Source organism: Mauremys mutica, chromosome 23 (genome assembly GCF_020497125.1).
Source record: "Mauremys mutica isolate MM-2020 ecotype Southern chromosome 23, ASM2049712v1, whole genome shotgun sequence".
NCBI lineage: Eukaryota > Metazoa > Chordata > Testudines > Geoemydidae > Mauremys > Mauremys mutica.
The window spans coordinates 16,839,975-16,862,949 of NC_059094.1; the positions used below are offsets into that span (position 1 = coordinate 16,839,975).

The 22,975-nt window shown below is 43.5% G+C and overlaps 1 protein-coding gene across 1 annotated transcript in view; it reads right to left on the minus strand.

Moving 5' to 3' along the window:
- The window catches only part of CSMD2 (CUB and Sushi multiple domains 2), a 542,149-nt gene that overhangs the window by 359,895 nt on the left and 159,279 nt on the right, over nucleotides 1-22,975 (minus strand). The window contains exon 6 of the mRNA XM_044997694.1: nucleotides 6,854-7,061. Within this exon, the coding sequence (XP_044853629.1) occupies nucleotides 6,854-7,061 (208 nt within the window). The remainder of the gene's footprint in view (nucleotides 1-6,853; nucleotides 7,062-22,975) is intronic.

Below are 22,975 nucleotides of genomic sequence, written 5' to 3' on the forward strand. Positions count from 1 at the left end.
ATATAAAAAAACCATCAATTAAAACATATCACGCTTTTAAACACTCTGTTCATCTTCCAAATGGCCCAGAACAGCTACATTAAACAATTGCACGCTGAGTATTTAAAAATTATTATAGTATATTTATTACTCTTGTAATCACCATTATCTAATGGCAATGTTTGATTAAAAATCTCAATTGCAAATACTCAACTTCTACCTAGATAATATTTCTGATAAAAATCCACCAATGGGTTTTCATTACAATCATATCAGAATGTCCATTTCTTACATTGCCCTTGTGAGCACGGCACTCTGGACCTCTTGATGTAAAAGCACCTGAATCTGTTTCTTATGCTACCTTCTTGTGAGCCAGTGTTACGCAATTCCCCGGCGTGACACTAAGAGGTGCTGCGCTGTTGGAGGTTCTGATTTTCATATAGGACCTAACCCTAATGTGCTGCTGACTTGTAATTAAATTTGTCCTGTACAGAAAACTAACCCAAGGGCTATGCACCACTTGCATCCCATTTTGAGTGCTCATGTGGGACTTGCGTGGTGCATATGCTTTTTCTATGCTTCTATACAGGGATGAGTTTCGCTCTACAAGAACACACAGTAGTTTTTGCAGCAATAGGGAGGGCAGTAAGGACACATCCTTCCAGGTGAATTTCAATTTGGGTTATTACACTTTCCTGAGTTCCCACGATCTAGGAAGTCGAGTTACCTAATGTAGTTTTAAAAAGGAGTTTGTCTTTCATAATGAACATTTCAAAACTCCTAACATCTCAGGGCTAATTCTCAGTTGAAGATTAGACCAATAAGAGAGACACAATCAATTAAGAAACACTGAATCAACATGAAAGCATTCCAGAGCGCATGCTGTGGTCAAACAAATGAACATTAGTGTTGTTGGTGTTTTTTAAAATAACACTAATTCATTTTTGAGGGGATGGGAATAAAGCTTCATCACTGAAATGAATTGGTATGGAGTGACAAGTCCTTTTGCTCTAGGGACATCTACATTCGAATTTAGATTCGGGATACAATTTGGCACCAAGTGGCACCATTGCTAGCAGACTTTGCAGAAAGGCACAAAATTGGCAGCATCCTCTTTCACTGCTACAGGTGCTTCTCACAAAGCAGCGAGGGGAGGAGGGGGACACGCAGATGATGTTTGTATTGTCACACATTGGACAATACACGTTCTGTTGGTAATACAAATAATTAATAATATCGCACTCCTTTGTGCTAGGCCTAGTACAAACACCAAACAAAAAGACAGTCTCTGCCCCAAACAGCTTACCACCTAAATAGAAACTGTCTCTGGGCCTCAGTCCCCACCTGTAAAATGGGGATACTTACCTACTTTCTCCCATACTTTGTCTATTGTGTCTGTAAGCATTTTGATGTAGGGCCTCTCTCCTTGCTATACGTTTGTATTCCACTTCGCTCTATGAAGCCCCGATCTCACCTGAGCAGCCTTAGCATACCGTGATACCATCAATAGACACTAGCAATTTATATCTCTTGTCTTTACATTCTTGTCCCTGAGAAGTTTGGATTTAATTCTTCTCCCAGTCAAAGAACAGCCTGATTCTAATGCATTTCCCTCCAGATTCTCTACCTATAAATGACTTTTTTTGGTTGCGTGGGAAGGCAGCATAAGTACTCTTCTCCCTCTCGAGATATTTAGTCAGTCCAAGCACTTTGTCTATTAAAAATTAATCAGTTAGTTTAGTGTTAGAACTCAGCAAGAGTCATTATTAATTTGCAAGAACCTTCCCAGAAGATTATCGGCTCCCATTCACTCCTTCATGACATCTAAAACGTAGTAAAACCAACGCACCCTTTTATTAACTTGTATTACTCCACGATTTTCCTCGTTTTGTTATTCCTGATTAGCTGTATTTCAGCAGTGCACAGAGGCGCTGCCCAGACATACAGCCTGCCCCAGTCCCTGCCCCATGTGTTACAATCTAAGCAGACGTTACAGAGAAAAGAGTGGGGGAAAGAAGGAGTATCCCCATTTTACAGATGGGGGATGGAGGCAGCAAGATTGAGTAACATGTCCAAACATACAGTCTGCAGCAAAGCAGAGAATCTAAATCTCACAAGTGCCAGTCCAGTGTCTTCGCCATGGGACCATCCTTCCTAGGCCAATTTAGCCAATTGAGCTAAACTATATTCTTGTTAAGAGATGTAGCTCATATTCACTTTCAGAGCATCTCCCACAGACATGCACTGTGAGCATAAATTGCAGAAGCCGGACTTGCACAGAAGCCCTTGAGTAATTTAAATTCACTGTCCCCAACTCTACAGCAGAATCTCAACCCAGGGTGGAACTTGTAAGACAGTCTGTCCTGCAGAGAGTCAAATCCATTGTCTGGTACAATGGTTTAGCAACTTAGTGCTGCCTATCAATGCCTGAGTGCTGCAGAATCTGGCTCTAGATGAGTAGCTCAATCCATTCTTGGAGGAAGATAGCAGGAACAATGGCACCGGCCCCAACCAAACTCTCATAATTTGCATGGCTTGGTGCTCTTGTATATTTTTTAATTGTAATAGTCTACAGCTTGAACGAGACATGAGTGATTTTGTGGGAGAGTGGGCTAGACTGGATTTTGTTTATTTGTATGCATTTCTGGACTTGATTAAAACAGTTTATAATTCTTATTAAATGAAATATTGTAGTTGCGAGGTACTTAGATATAATGGTTTATTTGGCCAGGAGTTTATCTGCCACATTACCAATAATTAAAACTAGGTTTTCATAAAGCAAATTAAAAAAAGAAAGAAGAAGGGGTTTCTAGCAATATTTTCAAGCTGAATCATATCAACATATTTAAAGAATAGATATGAGCTTCGGTTTTTCCCCACAGGCAAAAATTATTTAAAAAATGAGTCATCTGAATTTAATTACCAGGCTCAGGGTAGCGACGGCCAGCTTTGAAAAGTGAAATTTAAAAAGGACTCTGTAATTCTGCATATGGAACTGACGAGTTTGCTTCTAGAGAATACTAAATTGGGTCCTTCAAACTGACTGGAGCCTATAAATCTTGCCTGTGTATTTTTCACAAATATAGGAGGAGTGCAGAATGCACCTTGGAAAACAAACCTTGCTGTGGACTCTTAAGAGTGAAATTCACACCTGCACAAGGTGTGTGATTTCACTCGCCGGTGCAGTGTGTCTTGACTGTCCTGCTGTAGCGGCCGATCCACTGGACACAGCTAATAGTGTTGGTCTTTAAACTAAACCCCAGTGGCAGTCCACTGAGGGAAGAGAGTCAATGAATATGTACCACCTATTTTGACGTCCTCAGCAGAGCACAGGCCATGTGTGGGCCTTCTGCATGGGGTTGAGCCTCACCCTTGAAGTAAATGTTGGGGTAACATTTTCGAAAGCACTGAAGTCCCGTTTTCAAAAGGGATCTTGGCAACTGTGAGCCTAAATCACATAGGTGCTTTGAAAATGTGTATCTATGGATTATGAACGGATTCCCTGTTATCATTTGGTTTTAACATAGGTTTCCTCAAACAAGTGTGGTTTTACTTTCAGGAAGCAACACGCACAGGTTGAAGAATGTTTGTCTTCAGAGTCCATCCGATAACTTCCCACCCTGCTGTATCGCTCAGTCTACGGATCCTTCCTGCAGCGCTGAATAGCTAAGTAGTAACAGTGCCCTAAAATATTAATGTATGCTAATAAAAAGAGTTTGCTCATAAAACAGCTACATCTAATTTTCAAAGGTGTCCCGTGGAACAGTAAACAACTGGTACACAATAAATGGCCGCTACCTAATATTAATCTTATTCCCCCACATTTACCAGGCAAGTATAAATTGCATAAATGAATGTTAGTGAGACAAGGTGGGTAAGGTAAGATCTTTTATTGGACCAACTTCTGTTGGTGAAAGAGACAAGCTTTCGAGCATGCGCCAAACTCTTCTTCAGGTATTATAGCTGCGACAGGACCCTTGTAAATCATCATAATTTAATCTTCTTTTCTGGTACTCCCAGGTGATTTCTTTAATTATTTTAGACCTTTAATTCTTCCCCTTCCCCAGGGTGGGGTCCCAAAGAACAGTCGTCTCCATCAATCAGTAGCTATAAGTTTTAACTCCGTGTTGAGTGAGCAGAAAGCAGTACATGAATCCACCAGGCACCGAGCACTCGACTGCCTACAAGAGCTGAGTGACATTTGGGGCCATCTAGTCTGACTCTTTGTATATTAAATTGATGCTCCCTACACTGTTCTCCCCTATAGCAACTGCAGCGCTGCTTCAGGCACCTTCTTTGGGAGTCTAGTTGTTTTTGCCATTAAGAACCTCCACAGTAACCTCTCATTTAAACACTGCCCTCCTTAGCTTCAGCTCTTCTATTACCAGAAGTTTCCAATACTGGGTATCCCTTATGATTTCTATCTCTGTCCGTCAATCCACCAGCCTTTCGTTCAGGCGCGCGAAATAATGGTTGTGCAAAAACATTTTACAACTCTGAAACTGACTCAGATTCATTCTCTCATCTGCTCCTTCCACCTGGAACCGATTAAGAATTCTCTACCCTGTTGCCATTTCCAATGTCTAAGATTACTCCGCAGCCTACGCATCTCCCAGGTGCCTCTCATTTCACGGGACTCCACTCATTTTAGTGCCAAAGTGACCTCCATTCCACACATATTTTGGTGTCTCCCCCACCCCAACACACACAGTTACTGTTGAGAAATTATTTCCATCCAAAATAACAATCACGAATCTGCAGCTACAGGAAGAATCAGCTGCACTAAAGAGATGAAGCCCACAGCATTTTAAATCTCCTGCGTGAGTAATATTTGTCTCCTCCTCATTGGCAGGGCCCTGAACATTGTGCCCCACATTCGGGCCTTGACAAACAGAGAGGTACAATGTCTGAGCAAGCATGAGGATATTGAGCTAACTTCTTTATCACCAAGGGAATCCAATGAGGAAATCTCAAGTCACCAGTGAATCAAACCACTGCACCTCTGCACATAGATGGTGGAACTAGGGGTGCTGCTGCACCTCCTGGCTTGAAGTGGATTCCATGATATACAGCATTTACAGTTTGGTTCAATGGCTTTCAGCATCCCCACTATACAAATTGTTCCAGCGTCTCTGCCTTGCACCTCATAGATGGAGTGCTCTCTCTTATGAGTGGCCCAGGGGGCTATGACAAACCTCGTAATTTAATGTCCCTACTCCTTAAATGAATCTTCCTTAAACATCACTTTTATTCTGATGCTCTCCAAAATTGGGAAGGAAAACAGTGAAGATCTCCTTCCTTCCACTCCTCTCTTCTATAATGATGCTTATTTCTCTTTCAGTCAGTCTCGGAGGGGAATGCAAAATCAAATAATTTATATGTACAGGAGCTTATATGTCATTTTCAAACTACATAAAGATAATTCTCTTACCACTAAAGATGGGCCTGAACCACAAAGCTCAGATCTCAGTCCACACTTCTGCAAAATTTGGGGTTTTCTGTAACGGGCCACCCCCAACACCCTGAATCCAACGTAAGAACCAGCTAAAGAACTAGATTCTGGATCTGAACTTCCATCGCAGATAGGAGGTGAGAGGATCTGGAGCTTTCACATGGGTCATTCTTCATTTGTTACACATGCATTTGAGGCCTAGTGTATGCTATAATGTCTTCCTAGCATAGCTATGTCGGTTAAGAGTGTTTAAAAAAAAACCCACAAAAAAACCCACAGCTTTAACTGACGTATCTATGTTCGAATGCGCGCGTGTGCACACACGCACACACACACAGTTGCAGCTTACACCAGCCAGAGTCCTTTTGCCTGTACAGCTTACATTGTTTGGGGTGCTGGTTTAATCACACTCTGAAAATAATCCCCATTGTCAGTACATGCTGGGTCTCCACTAGGGGGCTTTGCTGGCATAACTATACCCACAAAGTCTTCATAGTGTAGACAAGACCTCACACAGTGAGCACACTGGCCTCCTCCTTTTTACATTCCATTCAACTAAGCAGCAAGGGAATTTAAAATGCAACTGAAATCTCAAGAGATTCAACCACCGGCAAAACACTATCCATATCAAACAAGATCTTTATAACATCATCAACTGCTGAACCCAAACATTAACAAACCTAAATCATCAACATGGGGTCTCCTGTAACTTTTAGTTGTTAGATGCTATTAGTTCATACATCAGCTATCAAATTTATTCTACAAACCTCGACTTGTAATTTCACAGCCCTGACAGTGGAGACATCATTGTTACCTTGAAGAAAGCAAAAGAAATGGAATGACTGCAGCGGAATAAGTTTCTTACCAACAAAATAAACCCCGCTCTCTCAAAGCAAGTACATTTGTGGAGTAATCAAACGAGACTTAATGGGACGAGAGAACAAGAATACTTAAATTCTGTCTGCAGCCTGCTGTACATAGAGCAAATCAAACAGTAGCACATTTGCCTCAGGATCATTAACAGTAAAGTTAACTTGTCAGCAATAGATTTACCAGTAATCAGAAAACAACTGAGGAAAAAAAGCAAGTTCAAGATTTCTACATCCACAGGTTTTTAATCTAGTTAACCAACTACACACCACAGGGCTCTTAAGAAAGAGCATGCTTCAAAGCAGACATCAATCACTGTAAAACTCAACTAAAGCCATAAAAATATATGCAGAGATTTTTCGTTACAATGTACTTTAAAATCTCGAATTGTGGCTGTAACCACTGCTAGTGCTGACCGTGAAGTTTCTGGTTCAGGTATGAGGTGACGTGCACACTGGATCCCACTGCAGTTAATTTCACACCTAAAGTTATATATGTGCAGATATAATTAAACATGTACAGCCATAAAAGGAAATACAGCAACTCACTTACCAGAGTGAGGATCCCTCCGTTCCAGTGACTTCTAAAAAGTCATATCCATCTTCTAATTGAAAATCCATGAAAACTAGAGCAATGGTGTCTCCAGGCTCTGCTAGGATAGTCCACGTACAGTCTGCATTATTGCCATACTCTGAAGGATAATGAGGACTGGAGATAATTCCACTCTGTCCCCGTAACGTCCCTCCACAAGCATCGTCGGCTGAAAGGCAGAAAATACACATCATGGGTGTTTTGCTGGAAGGGAGCATGATGCAAATATGCCACCAAGGCACTGGAGCAACACAGTCCTGAGGGTTTTTTTTTATTCTTCCCTTAATGTGTTAAAGCTTTCAGAGGGGGTGGGGGTATGACTCATATGCCACATTTGAGACAACGGAGGGAAATCGTGATCAATAATTTCTCCAAAACTCAAAAGGCGGGGGAAGGAGATTTTAAAAGGCCATTGATTGGTACATAACAATAACTAAACCTCGTCTGGAGAGAGTAGCATAAATCAAAAAGGTACTATACAAAACATAATGCCAGATTAGGGGAGATTGGAGTGCGCTGTAAAGATCAAGGCTGAGCTCTTACAAATAATTTAGTATTTGTTGGGGTTTTTTTTATTTTGTTGTTCTTTTCAAGTGCTGTAATTTTTTATCGGCACATTGATCAGACACATACGGGCACTAGGAAATTCAGCAAGTGCACTGCATGTGAAGAGATGCCTCTCACCAGAAGACACAGAGGTGACACGTTTACATCTCCCAAATCAGCTACTCAAGCCTCCATCACACCGTAGCAGTGGGCGACCCTGCAGTAGCCAGGGGCAGGAGTGAAATAAACATGATCCAACAGACCTCTGACACCTTTAGCTTCTACAACTCCAGTGCTCCTCACCATGGTGTGGAAGAAGACACCCTGCATCGTCTGGCATGAGTTTTGATGGGGATGGGGCCCAGAAAGTGGATGTGTCAATGGCATACCCTACTCTTCCTCCCAAACCAGAAAACCTTTCCAGAGGTGGGAAAGTTAGAGTAGGGAACCCACCAAACTTCACAGGGTTCTCACCCCAATCCAAACCCACAGGGGAAACCAGTGTTATTGCAAACATCCACCTAGATCCCCAGGGAGGTCTCAATCTGCACAGCTACCGTGATTTCAGTGGAACTATGCCTGCTGCAGCGCTACAAAACAACTGATTTCTGACATGTAGACGTCCATTATACAGAGGAGAGTTCAAGGGGTTCTGATAACGACAAGATAACTATAAGAGCAAAGGTCAAGTTCCTTCTCATGCCAACAGAACTCTCAGATAGGTAGACAGAATAAGCAGCGTGTGACATGGTTATTACAGGTATGTATACCGCACCTCAGAAACCGGTGATTGAGAAAACGGTGCTGTTATGCAGTGACACCCATGGTGATATCTGTGCACCTGAGAGTTGCATTTTATATAGTTGGTGGATAACTACATTTTTAAAAATGAATTTGTATGATTAATAAAGTATTTAACAACATAGGACTGCATAGCAATTGAGAGACCGAGACACAAAGTTATTGCGTCAAAGAACTATTGGTGTTTGGACACCATGGGCATGAGTGCCGGATAAGAAGTTGAGGAATGTAAGCTCTATCCATCCGTCCAATCTAAGATTTAACATAATAAACGAGAGCAATGAAGGGGGTGAGATGAAGATAGCACAGTGGTTATGGCAATATGAAATCATAGGATTGCATTGGTTAGTCATACACACATTGCTGAGGTTTTGGAGTCTTCATAAAATACTTGTACATATTTTTCTTTAATTCCTTTTAAAAAATCCCATTTGCCTTTAATGGATGTTGGTTTATTATTTGTAACGTTCTGGTGTCAGATATTTGCCCCATTCCAAGAAGAAAACATTTACAGGAAATGTTTATGTAGGTCAAGATTTTTGAAAACAGGTGCCTAATTTTAGCTTCCTAAATCCATACCTTAGGCATCTGCCTGATTGAAAATTCAGCACCCAAAGAAGTCAATGGGAAATGTTGGGTGCTCAGAGCTTTTCAAAATCTAGGGCTGGTGCCTAAATTTGGACTTACAAACCTAACTTTGGGGACGGGGGGTTGTTTTCTTTTAATTCTTGGCTCCACATAGAATAAATGACTCTCCCTGGAATTAAGACCCTTCATACAAGCTTAACTGTGGTCTCACTACCGCTCTATCACGATATCTGTATATATTGCACACACCAACTACACAGACACACCTTGAACTCCAGAGTTACAGAACCATCCAGTGAGCTTGATCCTGCCACAAACTCTGCATAGGCAACCCCCTGGGCCCACGTGGAGTCCCACAATAAGGCTAACGTAGCTCATCTTGAAGGTTGAGATCTGCCAATATGGAGCTCGTTGCAGGACAGGGGCCACTGTTTGTGGAGGGATTGGGCCAGAGCACAGCTGAAGTTCAAACACCATGAGAATGATGCAGCTTTTTTTCTTCTCCCCCATCACACTTAAAGTCCTATTTCAGGGTTGTGATGTTAGAACCATTAAAATATCGCCTTCGGGTGACATCACAGCTATGAAATATTAATTGGCTCCATTTTACTAGCTAGCAGTGGATTTGTTTTGTTGTTTTCTATACCCGCTAAGAAACAAAGACGTTACAGGATACAATAATGACCTATTAGGTCATCCAGTCCATCTGCCTGCGAGTGAAAGCTTATTCCCTATTGTACACTTACCAGCGATTTTATTCAGTCTAATTTTAGACATCTCAAGTGACAGAGCTTCTACCACTTCCTGGGGGAAGCAGTTCCACACAGCCCAATACATCAAATTTTCCCCTGATATTCTGTCCGAGTTCTCTTTCTCAGTTCTTACTCTTTACTCCTCATTAAGCCCCCTTGAGTCGTCCTCAATGGCTCCCTCTCCTTACTGTCTGCTAGGGATGGATGAACCTAGTGGAGTTCAAATGGAATTTGTGGGCTCACAAAAATGCATGAAACCTTTTTTCTTCCCCTCCTGTGTTTCGAGCCATTGTTTCCTTCAGAAGGAGAGCTGTGTTAAACACAAAGGGTTTCCAACCCAAAGGGATGCCTGTGCCACATACATGGGACAGAGGAGTTCTGCAAAAGCTGGTGCTGACAGGTGGTGTTGTATACACTACAAGGGTGCACTCATCAGCAGAATCTTTCTTCATCTCTGTGCTCCCATTTTCATTCTCCGCTTTCCCATTCTGCCTGTCCTTTGCTTCAGTTTTCCCCCATCTAGCACATCTTTTCCCCAATAGAATCTCTCCTAAACAGGATGCAAATCCAGTGAAGTGCACATCTGAGTCAAAGCTCTGAACCGATGTGTGAGTTGAGAATTAAGCAAAATTTATTCACTTTTCCCTCGTTTACAGTTTTCAAACTTATATTCCCTCCCACAATAAGCTCCCGATGTTGACACTTGTATACTATACAAGAGCATTGACTGTTTTGCCTTTAAGGGTCAATTTTTCAGAAACTAAAACTGCACCTGCAATTTTTCATTGTTCTCATTTTCTCCATCCAAAAGCCCTCATTTCAGAGCACAGGTTACTATTTGCATGTGGCAATAGGATAAGGAGATGCCCACATACCTAAAGGGCACAGACAAAGCCAGTTTTAATGATTACCCAATTTGCCCTGCCAACTACAATTTTGTGCGTGCAAGCCACAGTGCAGGGGCACAGCAAAACACATGCATAAAAACGGGGCTGCAATTTCAGAGGCTGCATTTTATTCCCTTTGAATGTTTGGTCCTAATTCTTTACCCCCTTGGCATTACCAGTCAGTATTAAAACCAAGCAGACTGGATAGGAACATATCCTCGGGCTTAGTAAAACATTATGCAGTAATTCATGCACGCTGCCCTTCTATAATGAGCTATGAGCTTATGCTACTTAAAAAATAGGAAAGTAAAACCTATGGAAAAAGTTGATATGTCACTAAAGCTGAAGGCATTTACCAGTTAGAAACGGGATCTGCTGTTTGCTACAGGTTATCTTCTTCTACAACTAGACTCTATTAGCGGATGCTATTAGAGCAAATAAAGTAGGAGGATCAAGAGAAAACATGGGCAGGAAGATAAAGGAAACCAAGAATTAATTTGACTTGCATTGTGGCGGTGTGTCACTTTTTTATGTACAGCATTGTCAAATGCCTTGCTATTTATATGAAATGCACTATGAAAAGCCTGTTAACTTTACAATGCACATTATAGAATGGCATTTCAGATGCTTAGTCAAGGAGCTCTCAGGCTTTACATTATAAACACCTATTTTCAAGTGTTTCAAACTCCAGCATAAAACTATTAAAAAAAAATCCTTCCAGACTGAAACTCAGCACAGGGATTCTCCTGTGTTTTATGCAGCAGTTGATGCACTTTCCTGGGGAGGTGGGACAGGAGGATTCTGGAATACGGCTCCACAGGAAATTCTTAGTGTGGAAGTATCAGAACCTTTTCAGGTCTGAGCCGTGCTGTCAGTACAAGCTGCTATCAGCAGGGCTGGGACTTGCAGACTCTGACTGATGGAGCTGCAAAAGCAAAGTAAAAACAAACCTCTGGCTCATGCCAACTCTTATTTCTCATGGCCATCTGCTACCCAACTGCAGCCAGTCAGCCGAACACACCGAATGCATATGCACAAATGTACGCTTCCTGGTGAGTGAGGGCAATCACTCAGGTTAGAAGTATCTAGACCCCCCAGACTCAAGTGATATTCCCTCCTAGTCTTCAGATGATGCAACCAGCCCCCAAAACCTTTCGGCCTGGGGTATCTTAGCCCCTCCAAGCTATGCCAGGTAAAAGCTCCACCCTGTCCAGGGTACCCAAAGGCCAAAATAAACATGAAGAAACAAATTCTTCCATCCCTCCTAAACTCCAGCCATACTCAGCAGATTCTCTGCCTCTCCCGGGCAAGAAAGCTAATGCTTGTGCCCCACCTGGGCTCTTGCAAACCTCCAGTCGTTGGCAGCCAAAGGAGACAATCATCTCATGACAGGTCAACTCTACCCCACTCCAGGGAGGCCCTGACAGGCACCAATCTTCGTCTGCGCCTACCCCCGCCCAGCTAACCTGATCTCCCATAGTGACGGCTGACAGCCTGCTCTCCCTCTGCGTCAGGCAATAACTGAGTGAGGCCCCACTGATTTAGCTCCTCCCTCACAGCCTTACCCCTGAGATTTTGGTGTCAGAGCGTGGCTGACAGGGCCCCAGCAGCCCCCTGACCCATGTAGGGTTTGCACACCCTGTCATAGTCTCCAATTTCAAGGTATCATACCCGCATTGATCTTGCATGTTAGGCTCTGGTTCTTCTGGGTTGTTGCTTTTTTACCCAGAGGATCCTCTCTGCTACATATTAACTCATCCGAGATAAAGGTAGCAGGGGTCACTTCGACAGCCCTAGCCCATGCAAGAGGCATGAGTCTGTCTTACCTCTGCTTCCTGGAGATGGGCAGCCAGGGTGCTAAAATGGCATCCGGAATAAGGGGAGAAGCATAAGGATTTTTTTTTCTTCCCAGTACATTGAGACAACAGGAGCTCTTCTTACTTCTTGGCGTGTGAATGGGTTCTGGCCACAAAGGATAAGCACGATTCACTCATTTGCTGGCATGTGCAGATACGCACAGGCTTATTTCAAACTATTCTCTTCAATAACCCCTTGAGGAGGCTGGAAAGGCAATAAATATGGAAGCGATGCTGCTACTGTCAGCCAGCTAACTCTCTGTAAGCCACATGCCTGGCAGAAAGATACAACAGAGACAGGATAGAATCCTGTGGCACCTTATAGACTAACAGACATTTTGCAGCATGAGCTTTCGTGGGTGAATACCCACTTCTTCGGATGCAAGACAGGATGAGGCCGTTAGCGGCTTCAATAATGCATGCAAAGGTGTAAGCAGAGGCAATTTATTGTAGAGAGGCTTTCCTGCAGAAGGGCAGCCACCTCCAGCATGGCATAGGTTGCCTTTTACACATTATTATTGCCTGACAGGAACATGGAAGATTCATGGGGCTATTTTAATATTAATGCCCTGGAGGAATTATACATGCAACAGCGATGAACTTTTTGTAGGCACCCAGGTAAGTCTGGCAGAACGCACCGAGTGCGAACGAAGCCAAGAGCTGACACCTCATTTACACCTTCTCCAATTTCATCTGAAAAGCAAGCAGCCTGGAGGACTGGCAGTGAAAAGGTTAATGAAAGTTTGGGGCCTACAATTTCTAAAGTGATTGGTGATTTGGGGAGCCACATTTTTTGGGTGCTCAGCTGGAGACTTTTGATTTTCAGTAAGTGCTGAGCTCCCACTCTCTGAAAAAGTTAGGCCCCTTTAAAGGTTTCTTGACTTGGACCCTCCACAATTGGAGCATCCAAAATAACCGGGTTTACAGGATGCCGGGACTCTAGGCACCTAAAGGAGGTGGATTGCCCTCTTGAGCAGGGACTGTCTTTGTACAGTGCCTAGCACAATGGGGTGTTGGGCCAAAACTGGGCCTCCCTAGGGTAAATACATTATTAATACATAAATAATAAATGAAACAAGAAGAGCATCCAGGTTAAACCAGCCTATAACTGACAGCAGTTTTGAAGAAGCGTTTCCTATAGTCAGATTATCTCCTAGCTGCCTATTGTGGGGTCTTGAAGATTCATCTGAAACATCTAGTACATTGTCAGAGAGGATAGTGGACTAGATAAACTCGGCTCATCCAGTCAGCCAATTCCTAGGTTTCTCTGCAATTCAGAATAAAGCAAAACTTGGACAATGTTCTTTCTCAGGGAGAAAAGAAAATCCTACAAAATTCTACCTCTTGATGCTGCATCAATCTTAAAACATTCTTAAAAAACAAAATCAGCTGGTGGAAATTGGTGTAGCTCCCTCTAAAAACCTAGCCCCCTATTTTAAAAAAGCTTTAATTAAAAATCTTTGAAAACACATTCACGACTTCCAACACTCATTGTATACAGATCTAGATAGATATGTAGTTTGCCCAACTTGCTCTTCAGTTTGATGAGCTTGATATTATTGTTAAAACATATTAAAATGGTCTTGAACAGCTCTTGAAAATGTTTTGGGCCCAGCGCACTCTAAGCAGCTGTTTGAATTATAATAGGACAGGACACTTTTAATGAGCTACTGCATATTTGATATCCTTAAAATGCAGCATCACAAATGTTCTCGGCTTCTTCAGCTGGCTTGCTGATTTTTTACTTAACTGCCTACTAAAGTCATAAGCCTATCAATTTTATTTATGCTCAGCAAACAAGCTGGGCAAGACTTCTCTCTCCGAAGGCATGCATGCATTTTAGCAAACAGAATCTACTGAAACACATTTCAGAATATTCTACTGGAGCTATAAATGGAAAATCCCACTTGGCATAAAGTTAACTGACCCAAGTTTGCACCCAGAATTAGATCTGAACCCAACCTGACCTGGTTTTAAAGCTTTAAATTTAAGAAGTCTGTTATGACTAATTTAGTTTTAGTTTTTTTCCATGTTCACGCTTCCTCTGAAGCGTATAGGCTTCTTTGAAAATCCCAGGGAAACTCTGAAGGACTGAAGCACCCATCTCCTAGTGAATTTCAATGAGATCTGACCCTCAGGCTCCCTTGAAAATCCCACCATTTAAGGCCAAAAGGGACCATTTATCATTATTGGTAATAGTATTGCAGAATTGCCTTGGAGCGCTCATGATGCACCAGAATCCCACTGTGCTAGGGGCTGTACAAACATAGAAAAAAACTCAGTCCCCCATCCCAAAGACCTTTTATTCTAATCTGGTCTGCATAATATGGGCTCTGGTGTTTCACCCTGTGATTCCTGTAATGGAGGGAATTATTCCTCGCTGCTTGCTAAGGGACACTATTGGACCCAGAGAGACAAGGTAGGTGAGGTAATGTCTTTTGTTGGAACGACTTCTGTTGGTGAGAAAGACAAACTTTCAAGCTACACAGAGCTCTTCTTCCAGTCTGGGAGAGACGCTCAGGGTGTTAACTAAAAGATGGAACAGGCTCTTTAGAATAAGTAGTTAACACATATTCTAAGGGTAGGGTTGCCAACTTTATAATTGCACAAAACCGAACGCCCTTGCCCCGCCCCTTCCCTGAGGCCCTGCCCCTGCTAACTCCATCCCCCCTGCCTCTGTTGTTCGCTCTCCCCCACCCAGGCAGGGATTGGGGTTTGGGAGGGGGTTCAGGCTCTGGGATACAGCTGGAGATGAGGGGTTTGGGGTACAGGAGAGGGCTCCAGGATGGGGCCAAGGGGTTCAGAGTGTGGGAAGGGGCTCTGGGCTGGGAAGGGGGTTGGGGTGTGGGGGAGTGAGAGCTCCGGCTGGGGCTGTGGGCTCTGGGGTGGGGGCAAGGATGAGAGTTTGGGGTGCAGGAGGAGGTTTCCAGCTGGGGCCAAGGGGTTCACAGGGGAGGGAGCTCAGGGCAGGGGGTTGGGGCAGAAGGAGGTTCGGGGTGCAGGCTCCAGGCAGCACTTACTGTAGGTGGCTCCCTGGAAGTGGTGACATGTCCCTCAGCTCCTAGGCACAGGGCTGGCCAGGTGGCTATGCACGCTGCCTCCACCCACAGGTGCCACCCCTGCAGCTCCCATTGGCTGCAGTTCCCATCCCATAGGAGCTACGGAGCTGGCGCTCAGGGCGGGGGCAGTGTGCAGAGGCCTCCTGGCCATTCCTCCACCTAGGAACCAAGGGACATATCGTTGCTTCCAGGGAGCTGTGCAGAGCCAGGTAGGGAGCCTGCCAACCCCGCGCCAACTGGATTTTTAATGGCCCGATCAGAGGTGCTGAGCAGAGCCACCAGGGTCCCTTTTTGACTGGGTGTTCCAGTCAGAAGCCAGACACCTAGCAACCCTATCTAAGAGGCCATTCAAAATGAATTGGCTTGTTGACACGCCTGAAGTCATAGTACAGAAAAAGGGAGGTTTGTGGGTTCCAGATTGTTGTAATAAACCATAAACCCAGTGTCTTTATTAAGACCAGGATTTTTAGTGTCAACGAAGTTCTGAATTTAAGCTCCCAGCCTTGTCTTTTGAAAGTGTAATGCAGGTTTCCTTTGAGGACAAAGACTGAGGTCAAATGTGGAGTGATCGTTTTGTGAGAAGTGTTCACCCAGGGTGAAATGTTGTTTTTATCTTTTATCGTGTTTCTGTGCGAGTTCATTCAAGCACTCAGTGACTATCTGATTTCACCTACATACTGTCAAAGTTGTGTTATCTGGCACTTTACCAAATGGAAAGCTCTAGAAACCAGCATTTCTGACCTCTCTCAATACAAACCTTTAATAGGGTTGCTAGGTGCCCAGTTTTCGACTGGAATGCCTGGTCGAAAATGGACCCTGGCAGCTCCGATTGGCACCATTGACCAGGCCATTAAAAGTTCTGTTGGTGCCGGGGCCAGCAGGCTCCCTACCTGGCTCTGCATGGCTCCCTGGAAGCAGCACCATGTCCCTGCTGCTCCTAGATGGAGGAAAGGCCACAGGAGCGCCATGCGCTGCCCACACCCCAGTCCGAGCACTGGTTCTGCAGCTCCCATTGGCCATGAGCCGTGGCCAATGGAAGCTGTGGGGGCGGCACCTGTGGGCAGAGGAAGCTGCCTTGGAGCAGCAGGAACATGTCCCCACTTCTGGAGAGCTGCCTGAGGTGAGCGCCATCCAAATCTGGCATCCTGAAACCCCTCCCACACCCCAACCCCCTGCCCCGAGCCCCCTCCCGCACCCAAACTCCCTCCCTCCATTGGAAAGTATAAATCTTAGTTAACCAGAATTTGACTAACTAACTGGCACCCTCCTTTCCCCCAACATGCCAGATAACAAAGCTTTTCCTGTAGTTTTTATTGGGGCATTTAGTGCACTGGATGAGGTACAGCACATGTGATAGGTATGAGTAGGATCCATGGGTCTTGAAAGCTGTCTTGTGCATTGCAGCAGTTGAGATGTGTCAGCTTTGGCAGGCTCTGGTCCCACTTTAAGTTGGTGGGTCCTGGCCTGTGGGGAGCTTGCTTCTGATGATGAGCATGGCAAGGCTCGGGGGGGGGGGGGGGGGGGGGTTGTTTAAGGCCAGAAGAGGGAGCTCGGGAACGCTTTCTTTCAGGATGTGGTCCCCATCGAGTATGGATTGTAATTGTTCAATGAGACCCTGTATGGGTTCCAGTGAATTCCAAGGATCAGTCTCAATATAACCAGGCTTTCAAAACCTCTGCTGTGCTAACTACTCCCAGTCATCTCTGCAAAAATACCTCAACAACCCCTTCCTCCCGCACCTTGAGTCTGCTCCTGCAAGCCTGACTCATGGAAGTAATGCTCACTCAGAGCTGCAGCCCCACTCAATTCAACAGAGGTTTTTATGCAAGTCAGGACACTCACATGGACAATGGATGGCTGGGATCTAGGCCCCTTTAAGAAATATTGCTCTTCTGGTGTGAATTCAGACCAAGTATCTCGCACACATCAACCACTATTTTTTTTTCCTATTCATGGTACAGTAAATGTGCTTCACTAAACAACTCAGGTGCCCAGATGCGCAGAAATACAGACCTGTCTAAATAAGAGTTTTGGGATTTGGCAACTCAATTAACAGGCTCGTAAGAGATCTATGTTTGATCATCTATGTCCACCACCTTGGGCAGGGCAGGATAGTTCCCTTTACTTCATCCGTTCCAGGTTAATACAGGATTAATTCCCTACCATACAGTTTTTCCAGCTTAGTTTTGATCATCTCAAGTTATGGGACTTCTTGCTCCAAGTTATGATGCTACAATAAGCCAAAATAATGACTTGTTTATTAAGAAGGTTTCTGGTTTGAACAGCTGCTTAACAAGATACTGCCAGGATAATTCATTTCCGAAGACTCCTGCTTATTTCTGCTACTAAAACAGCAACACCTTAGACTGTTAAAACAAGGACTTGTGAAGGGAGAAGGATGATCTGTTAGAGCCCTGAGTCAGACGAGAAGGGATCAATTCCCAGTTGTGGTACGGGCCTCCTGTGAGAGCCTAAGCAAGTCACTTAACCTCTCTGTCCGTCAGTTCCCAGGCTTTAAAATCGGAAACAACATCATTTTGCTCCCTCCCGGGGACATTAGGAGGAAGGATTCAGACATACTTGTGAGGTGCTCAGATGGTGACGAGGGCCATACTAGCACCCAGAGAGAAAATGGAGCGTACAGTCATGATTTGTATGGCAGTAGCATCTAGGAGCCCCAGTAACGGACCAGAATCCCATTGCGCTAGGCACTGTACAGACACATGACAAAAAGCCCCTGCGCCAAAGAGACACACAATCTAAATATAAGATAAGCAACAACAGGTGGACCAACATCAATGAGGGAGGAACAATGAAATGAGACAACATTGGTAAGCTTGATAGGTGGTGGTTTATCCCCTCTTTCTAACTACTGCTCTCCCCTCAGGCTCTTTTGATGCTTTTTAGGACAACAATATTTTTTTTTAAGCATGGGCCCACCCGTTGTACATTATAGAGACAGCAACATTAGACCAGTTTGCTCTCAAAGCAGCAGCTCCCATGATTACAGCGCTCTTGTATCTGGACCTCAGTCCTTAGAGGTTTTTAAGGCCCGGCTTGACAAAGCCCTGGCTGGGATGATTTAGTTGGTGCTGGTCCTGCTTTGAGCAGGGGATTGGACTAGATACCTCCTGAGGTCTTTTCCAATCCTAATATTCTATGATTCTATGACTTGACACTTAATCTTGATTTCAGCAGCCTGACCCATCTCTAATGTGTCTATTATAGAAGGGAACAAGCTAGAAATATTTCCAGAAAATACACTTAATAAAGGTTTGTCCCCCAAGGAGAATTGTTTGCTCCCTTTTGTTGTGAGGAAGCACTGGCTGAATGGAATAAGAACAAAAAGATTCTCCCCAGCACATTTATCCCTTAGGATGTAGGGAAAGGAATTTAATTTTTGTGGGATCCTCTTGTTAAAATACTAGTGCCACACTGCTGCGAGGCATCATAGAGAGTAAGTGTTCCTTAGATGGAGGGTTAAAAAAAACCCAAAAAACCCAGGCACCACTCATTTATGTAAGACTAATATATCATCAGATATGATGCAAAATACTCCTCCCTCCAACAGCCCTGGTGATGCCTTCCCCAATAAGTACATACAGCTGCCGACATACATTTTTATTTATCTTCTACTGCAAGACGATGTTACAGTAAAACAATGAGGAGTCTGGTGGCACCTTAAAGACTAACAGATTTATTTGGGCATAAGCTTTTATGGGTAAAAAGCCCACTTCTTCAGATGTTACAGCATAGACTGGAGGTTGGGGAAAGCAGGTCCAGAGCGCCGCGAATCTACTTGAAAGAAAAAATGTGGCAGAGAGAGACAAAAGAATGAATCAGGTAAATAAAACAGAACCCAACTCACAGACTTAAGGGAACATGCTTCCAGTGCCGGCTGTGAAGGGATGTGACCTTATTTTCCAGAACAAAATGCGTTACTTAAGACTATTCCGCCTCCTAATGGAGCTGCAGGTGTTGTTACACGGTTTATGCTCAATTTGATTTAACCACTGAACAAAATGCTAATGTTTACATAAAACGTGGAAAGGGTCGTAGCACCAGCTAAGCAAAGCATTAGAATTCGCAGCGTGAGCTGCTGTTCCTTCCTTTCACTTTATAGCATCCTACTTACAACAAAACACAAGATAAGAGGTAGCAGAGGGTGATACTGACTGAGAAGTCTGATTTCAGGTCTGATTTTGCCCCCCCGCTCCCATCAGTGAACATCTGGAATAACTCTTCTAGCGCCTATATAGAGTTCTGCTTATGTAAAAACTGATGAAAGACAAAGTCAGCCTATTTCTAACGTCACCATCTCATACTCCAAGAGCCATTTGCAGGGTCTGAAGATGGGGCTTTGCGTTGCAAGAACAGGCCTCCAGCACTTAAGCAAAAGGCATTGGCTAGCCGTAGTAGTAGTACTAATGTGTTACTGAGTCTCTTATACTATTCCACAATCATAATCATAAATAATAGCTCAAAAAACAAAGCATGCCCTTGGAGCTGTAGGACAGTTGAGATTCTCAGCAGAGATAAATGGCTTCTTTTCTTCTGCCCATCATATTGATTCATAATTAGAATCAAATGAATAGGTACAATGGTTGCTATTAAAGGCTACGTCCAGACTACCCGCCATATCGGCGGGTAGCGATCGATTTATCGGGAATCGAGTATTCCCGTAGCTGAAGTTGAATATCTTACATCGACACCACCACCACCACCCCCTGCTAGTGTAGACCAGGCCAAAAAAATAATCTGCATTTGTCAGCAGATACCACACAGCAAATTTCAGATAACTTCAGCTTTTCACTGTAATTGTAATACAAAATAACTATGAACAACTACAACAACAAAGTGGCTTCTATTTGCAAATGTTGACTTGTTAGTTGCAATCATGGTCTTTGTGTGAGTGGTTCCAAAGAATTTGTTACTATCTGCCAGATGAATAACACACATTTGTTTAAAAAGAACAATCTAGGTGACACTGGTTCCTTTCAAAATACATCAGTTCCTTAATAGTTATAGGAATATACACAGTGCTATTGTACAGTAAGATATGCAGCATCAGGTCACATTACACATATCTCAAATACCCATCTGTGGCCCCTACCAGATGCATCAGAAATTATACGCTATCTTTTTAAACCTAAATATAACCTGCCAATTGTGCAATGTTCTACACCGGGAACAAATTCCTTCCTGACCCATGCAGCAATCAGTTTATGCCCTGAAGCATGTGACTGACTTATTTTAGCTCACACAGCTAAAAATATTGGTCATAAGGTTATCCAGCCATTTCAAAAAAGAATCCAGATACAGTATTTGACTGATTTCCTAAGGCAAGGAAATCCACAGGCTGAATACATGATGTGCAGACATTGAGAAGATCTAATTTCAATCAAAGAAATATATTCTGTATTTCTATTCAGGCAGTAGCTCTGAAGACACATTATTTTCCCAGCAGAATGAGACTCTAAAACCCTTTTGCCTGTATGCAAATCTTTTGACCCTTGCAGTCATTACAGTCTGTAGTGCCAGTCTAACAGTCAGACATGAATTTTAAATCTGATCACTGAAAAACCTGGTATGGTAAAATCAGTTCATATGGCTGGGCAGGTTCTGAGCTCTCTATTTTGTCAATTTCTTGTCCGTTTTTTCTGCTTTCTACATTTTTGTATCAACTGTAAGTATTATGGGACTAGACCTCAGGGAGTCTGATGTTTGCTGCCACTACATTCAGTGAGCATTTACCATTAACATCAAATGGTGCAGAATTCAACCCAAGTTCTTAAGTCTACTAAAACGATCAGCAAACATCTGACTACATGCTGCACAGAATGGGTAACCTTTGGACACATCACCACATGATACTGCTTGAGCAAATAAACTGATTTGAAACAAATTAATACTTGCCACAATGCAATGTGACCATCACGGCATATTTTGACATTGATCAATTATAAGTATATGAAATATCAAGAAGGTGGTAGTAATTTTATGGGTGGTAATTAGTAACCTTAATAGCTTCCTGAACAAAAGGATTGAACACAAGTAAAAAGACCATCTGCAGCAAAATCAAATAAAAATTACAAGGGTTATTAATCCTTATGCTCCAAGGCACCAGCACGTGCTGGGGTCAGGAGGTATTGCCTCCCTTATGGAATGGCATTGCACAAACACCTTTAAATAGTGGGGCAATGTTTAACCTCTCTCTCAACCACTGGCCCTTGTCAGAGATAAGATGTCAGATTAGATGGAGCACTGGTCTAGTCTTGCATGGCATCTCCTTTAATCTGAGAGCGATCTGACATTTTATGCCATGTTTCAGCCTTGAGGGTGCTTTTTCTTTTCCTTCCCCTCTCCAGCCAAGTTGTAAACACACTGAAGAATAAGGTTTTATGATGGAAGCACCAATTTAGCACAAAACTAGAAAGTCAAGACTGAGAATGCTAACTTGGAGATGAAAAATGAAGGAGGTAAAACATCCCTCTCCAGCACCAACCTATGCATCAACCACTCCTGTATTGGGACACTGGGTAACACAAGAACAATAGATAAGCAATAGAGTAACAAACACAATAAGCAGCAGGAACCATGACTGCATGACTCATCAGGGAAGTGTTAGGAACATATATCATCAGGCAAACAATATTTGTGTATTTAAAATTCAAGATGTACGCTCTGGCTCAGGCTTGCTAATTGATTACACAAGCAAAGGGTCAATAAAAGGATCAATACTAGATGTCTGCTGAAGCACACAAGTAATTGAACAGAAATGAAGTTGGGAACCAGCAACTATTTTGGTAAAACAACCCAGACACTTGTATATTTACTGACAATCCAGCCCCCTGAAGCTCCCTGAAGCCGGCCTATTAAAACTGGCCACAATTCATTCTGCTTATTAAAATACATGGAAAAAGCAAAAAGTCACCATGCTGGAGCTGAAGTCCCTAGACTCAAAGCCTCCTTTAACACAACAAACTAGCTGTTCTATTGTCTGCTTCCAACAAAACTCTCAGCCTGCTGTCCCAGTAGGTCTCCTACCCCGCAGAGCAAAGAGTATTGGGGCTTTTTAAATGACCCTGTTGAAGCTCTTGTTTCGGTCAAAATGCACAGTAGGAAAGAGAAAATGGTCGGAAAACACAATATGGGGAACACGAAGAAGAGAGGATGCCATGACGGAGCCTATCAACCAGAGTCAGAGAACGTGGAGATGGAAGATAACTATTACACTGCCTTGCTTGTGCCCCATTCCAGGGCAGGATTGTTCCCCATGGCTTATTCTCCAGCCCAGTCTGAAACAATGCAGGCTATGGACCCTCCGCTATTTCCCCTGAGAAGACTATTCCAACATCTTACAGTCAACCAGTTGCAGAAACATACCTCTGAACACCAAGGCACCCCTCACTTGAGACCCAACTGGAGATCTCTATCCCTTGCAAGGCTGCTTTATAGTTCCAGGGCATAAGGGCGCATAAAGTCTTGCGCAGGCCCGCGCCCTTGGGGTGAATTTCACCCCCTAAGCACAGAGTGAACCCAGCGACATGCATGCAGGACAAAGCTGGGGCCATGTGAGAAGCTGCACTGGAGG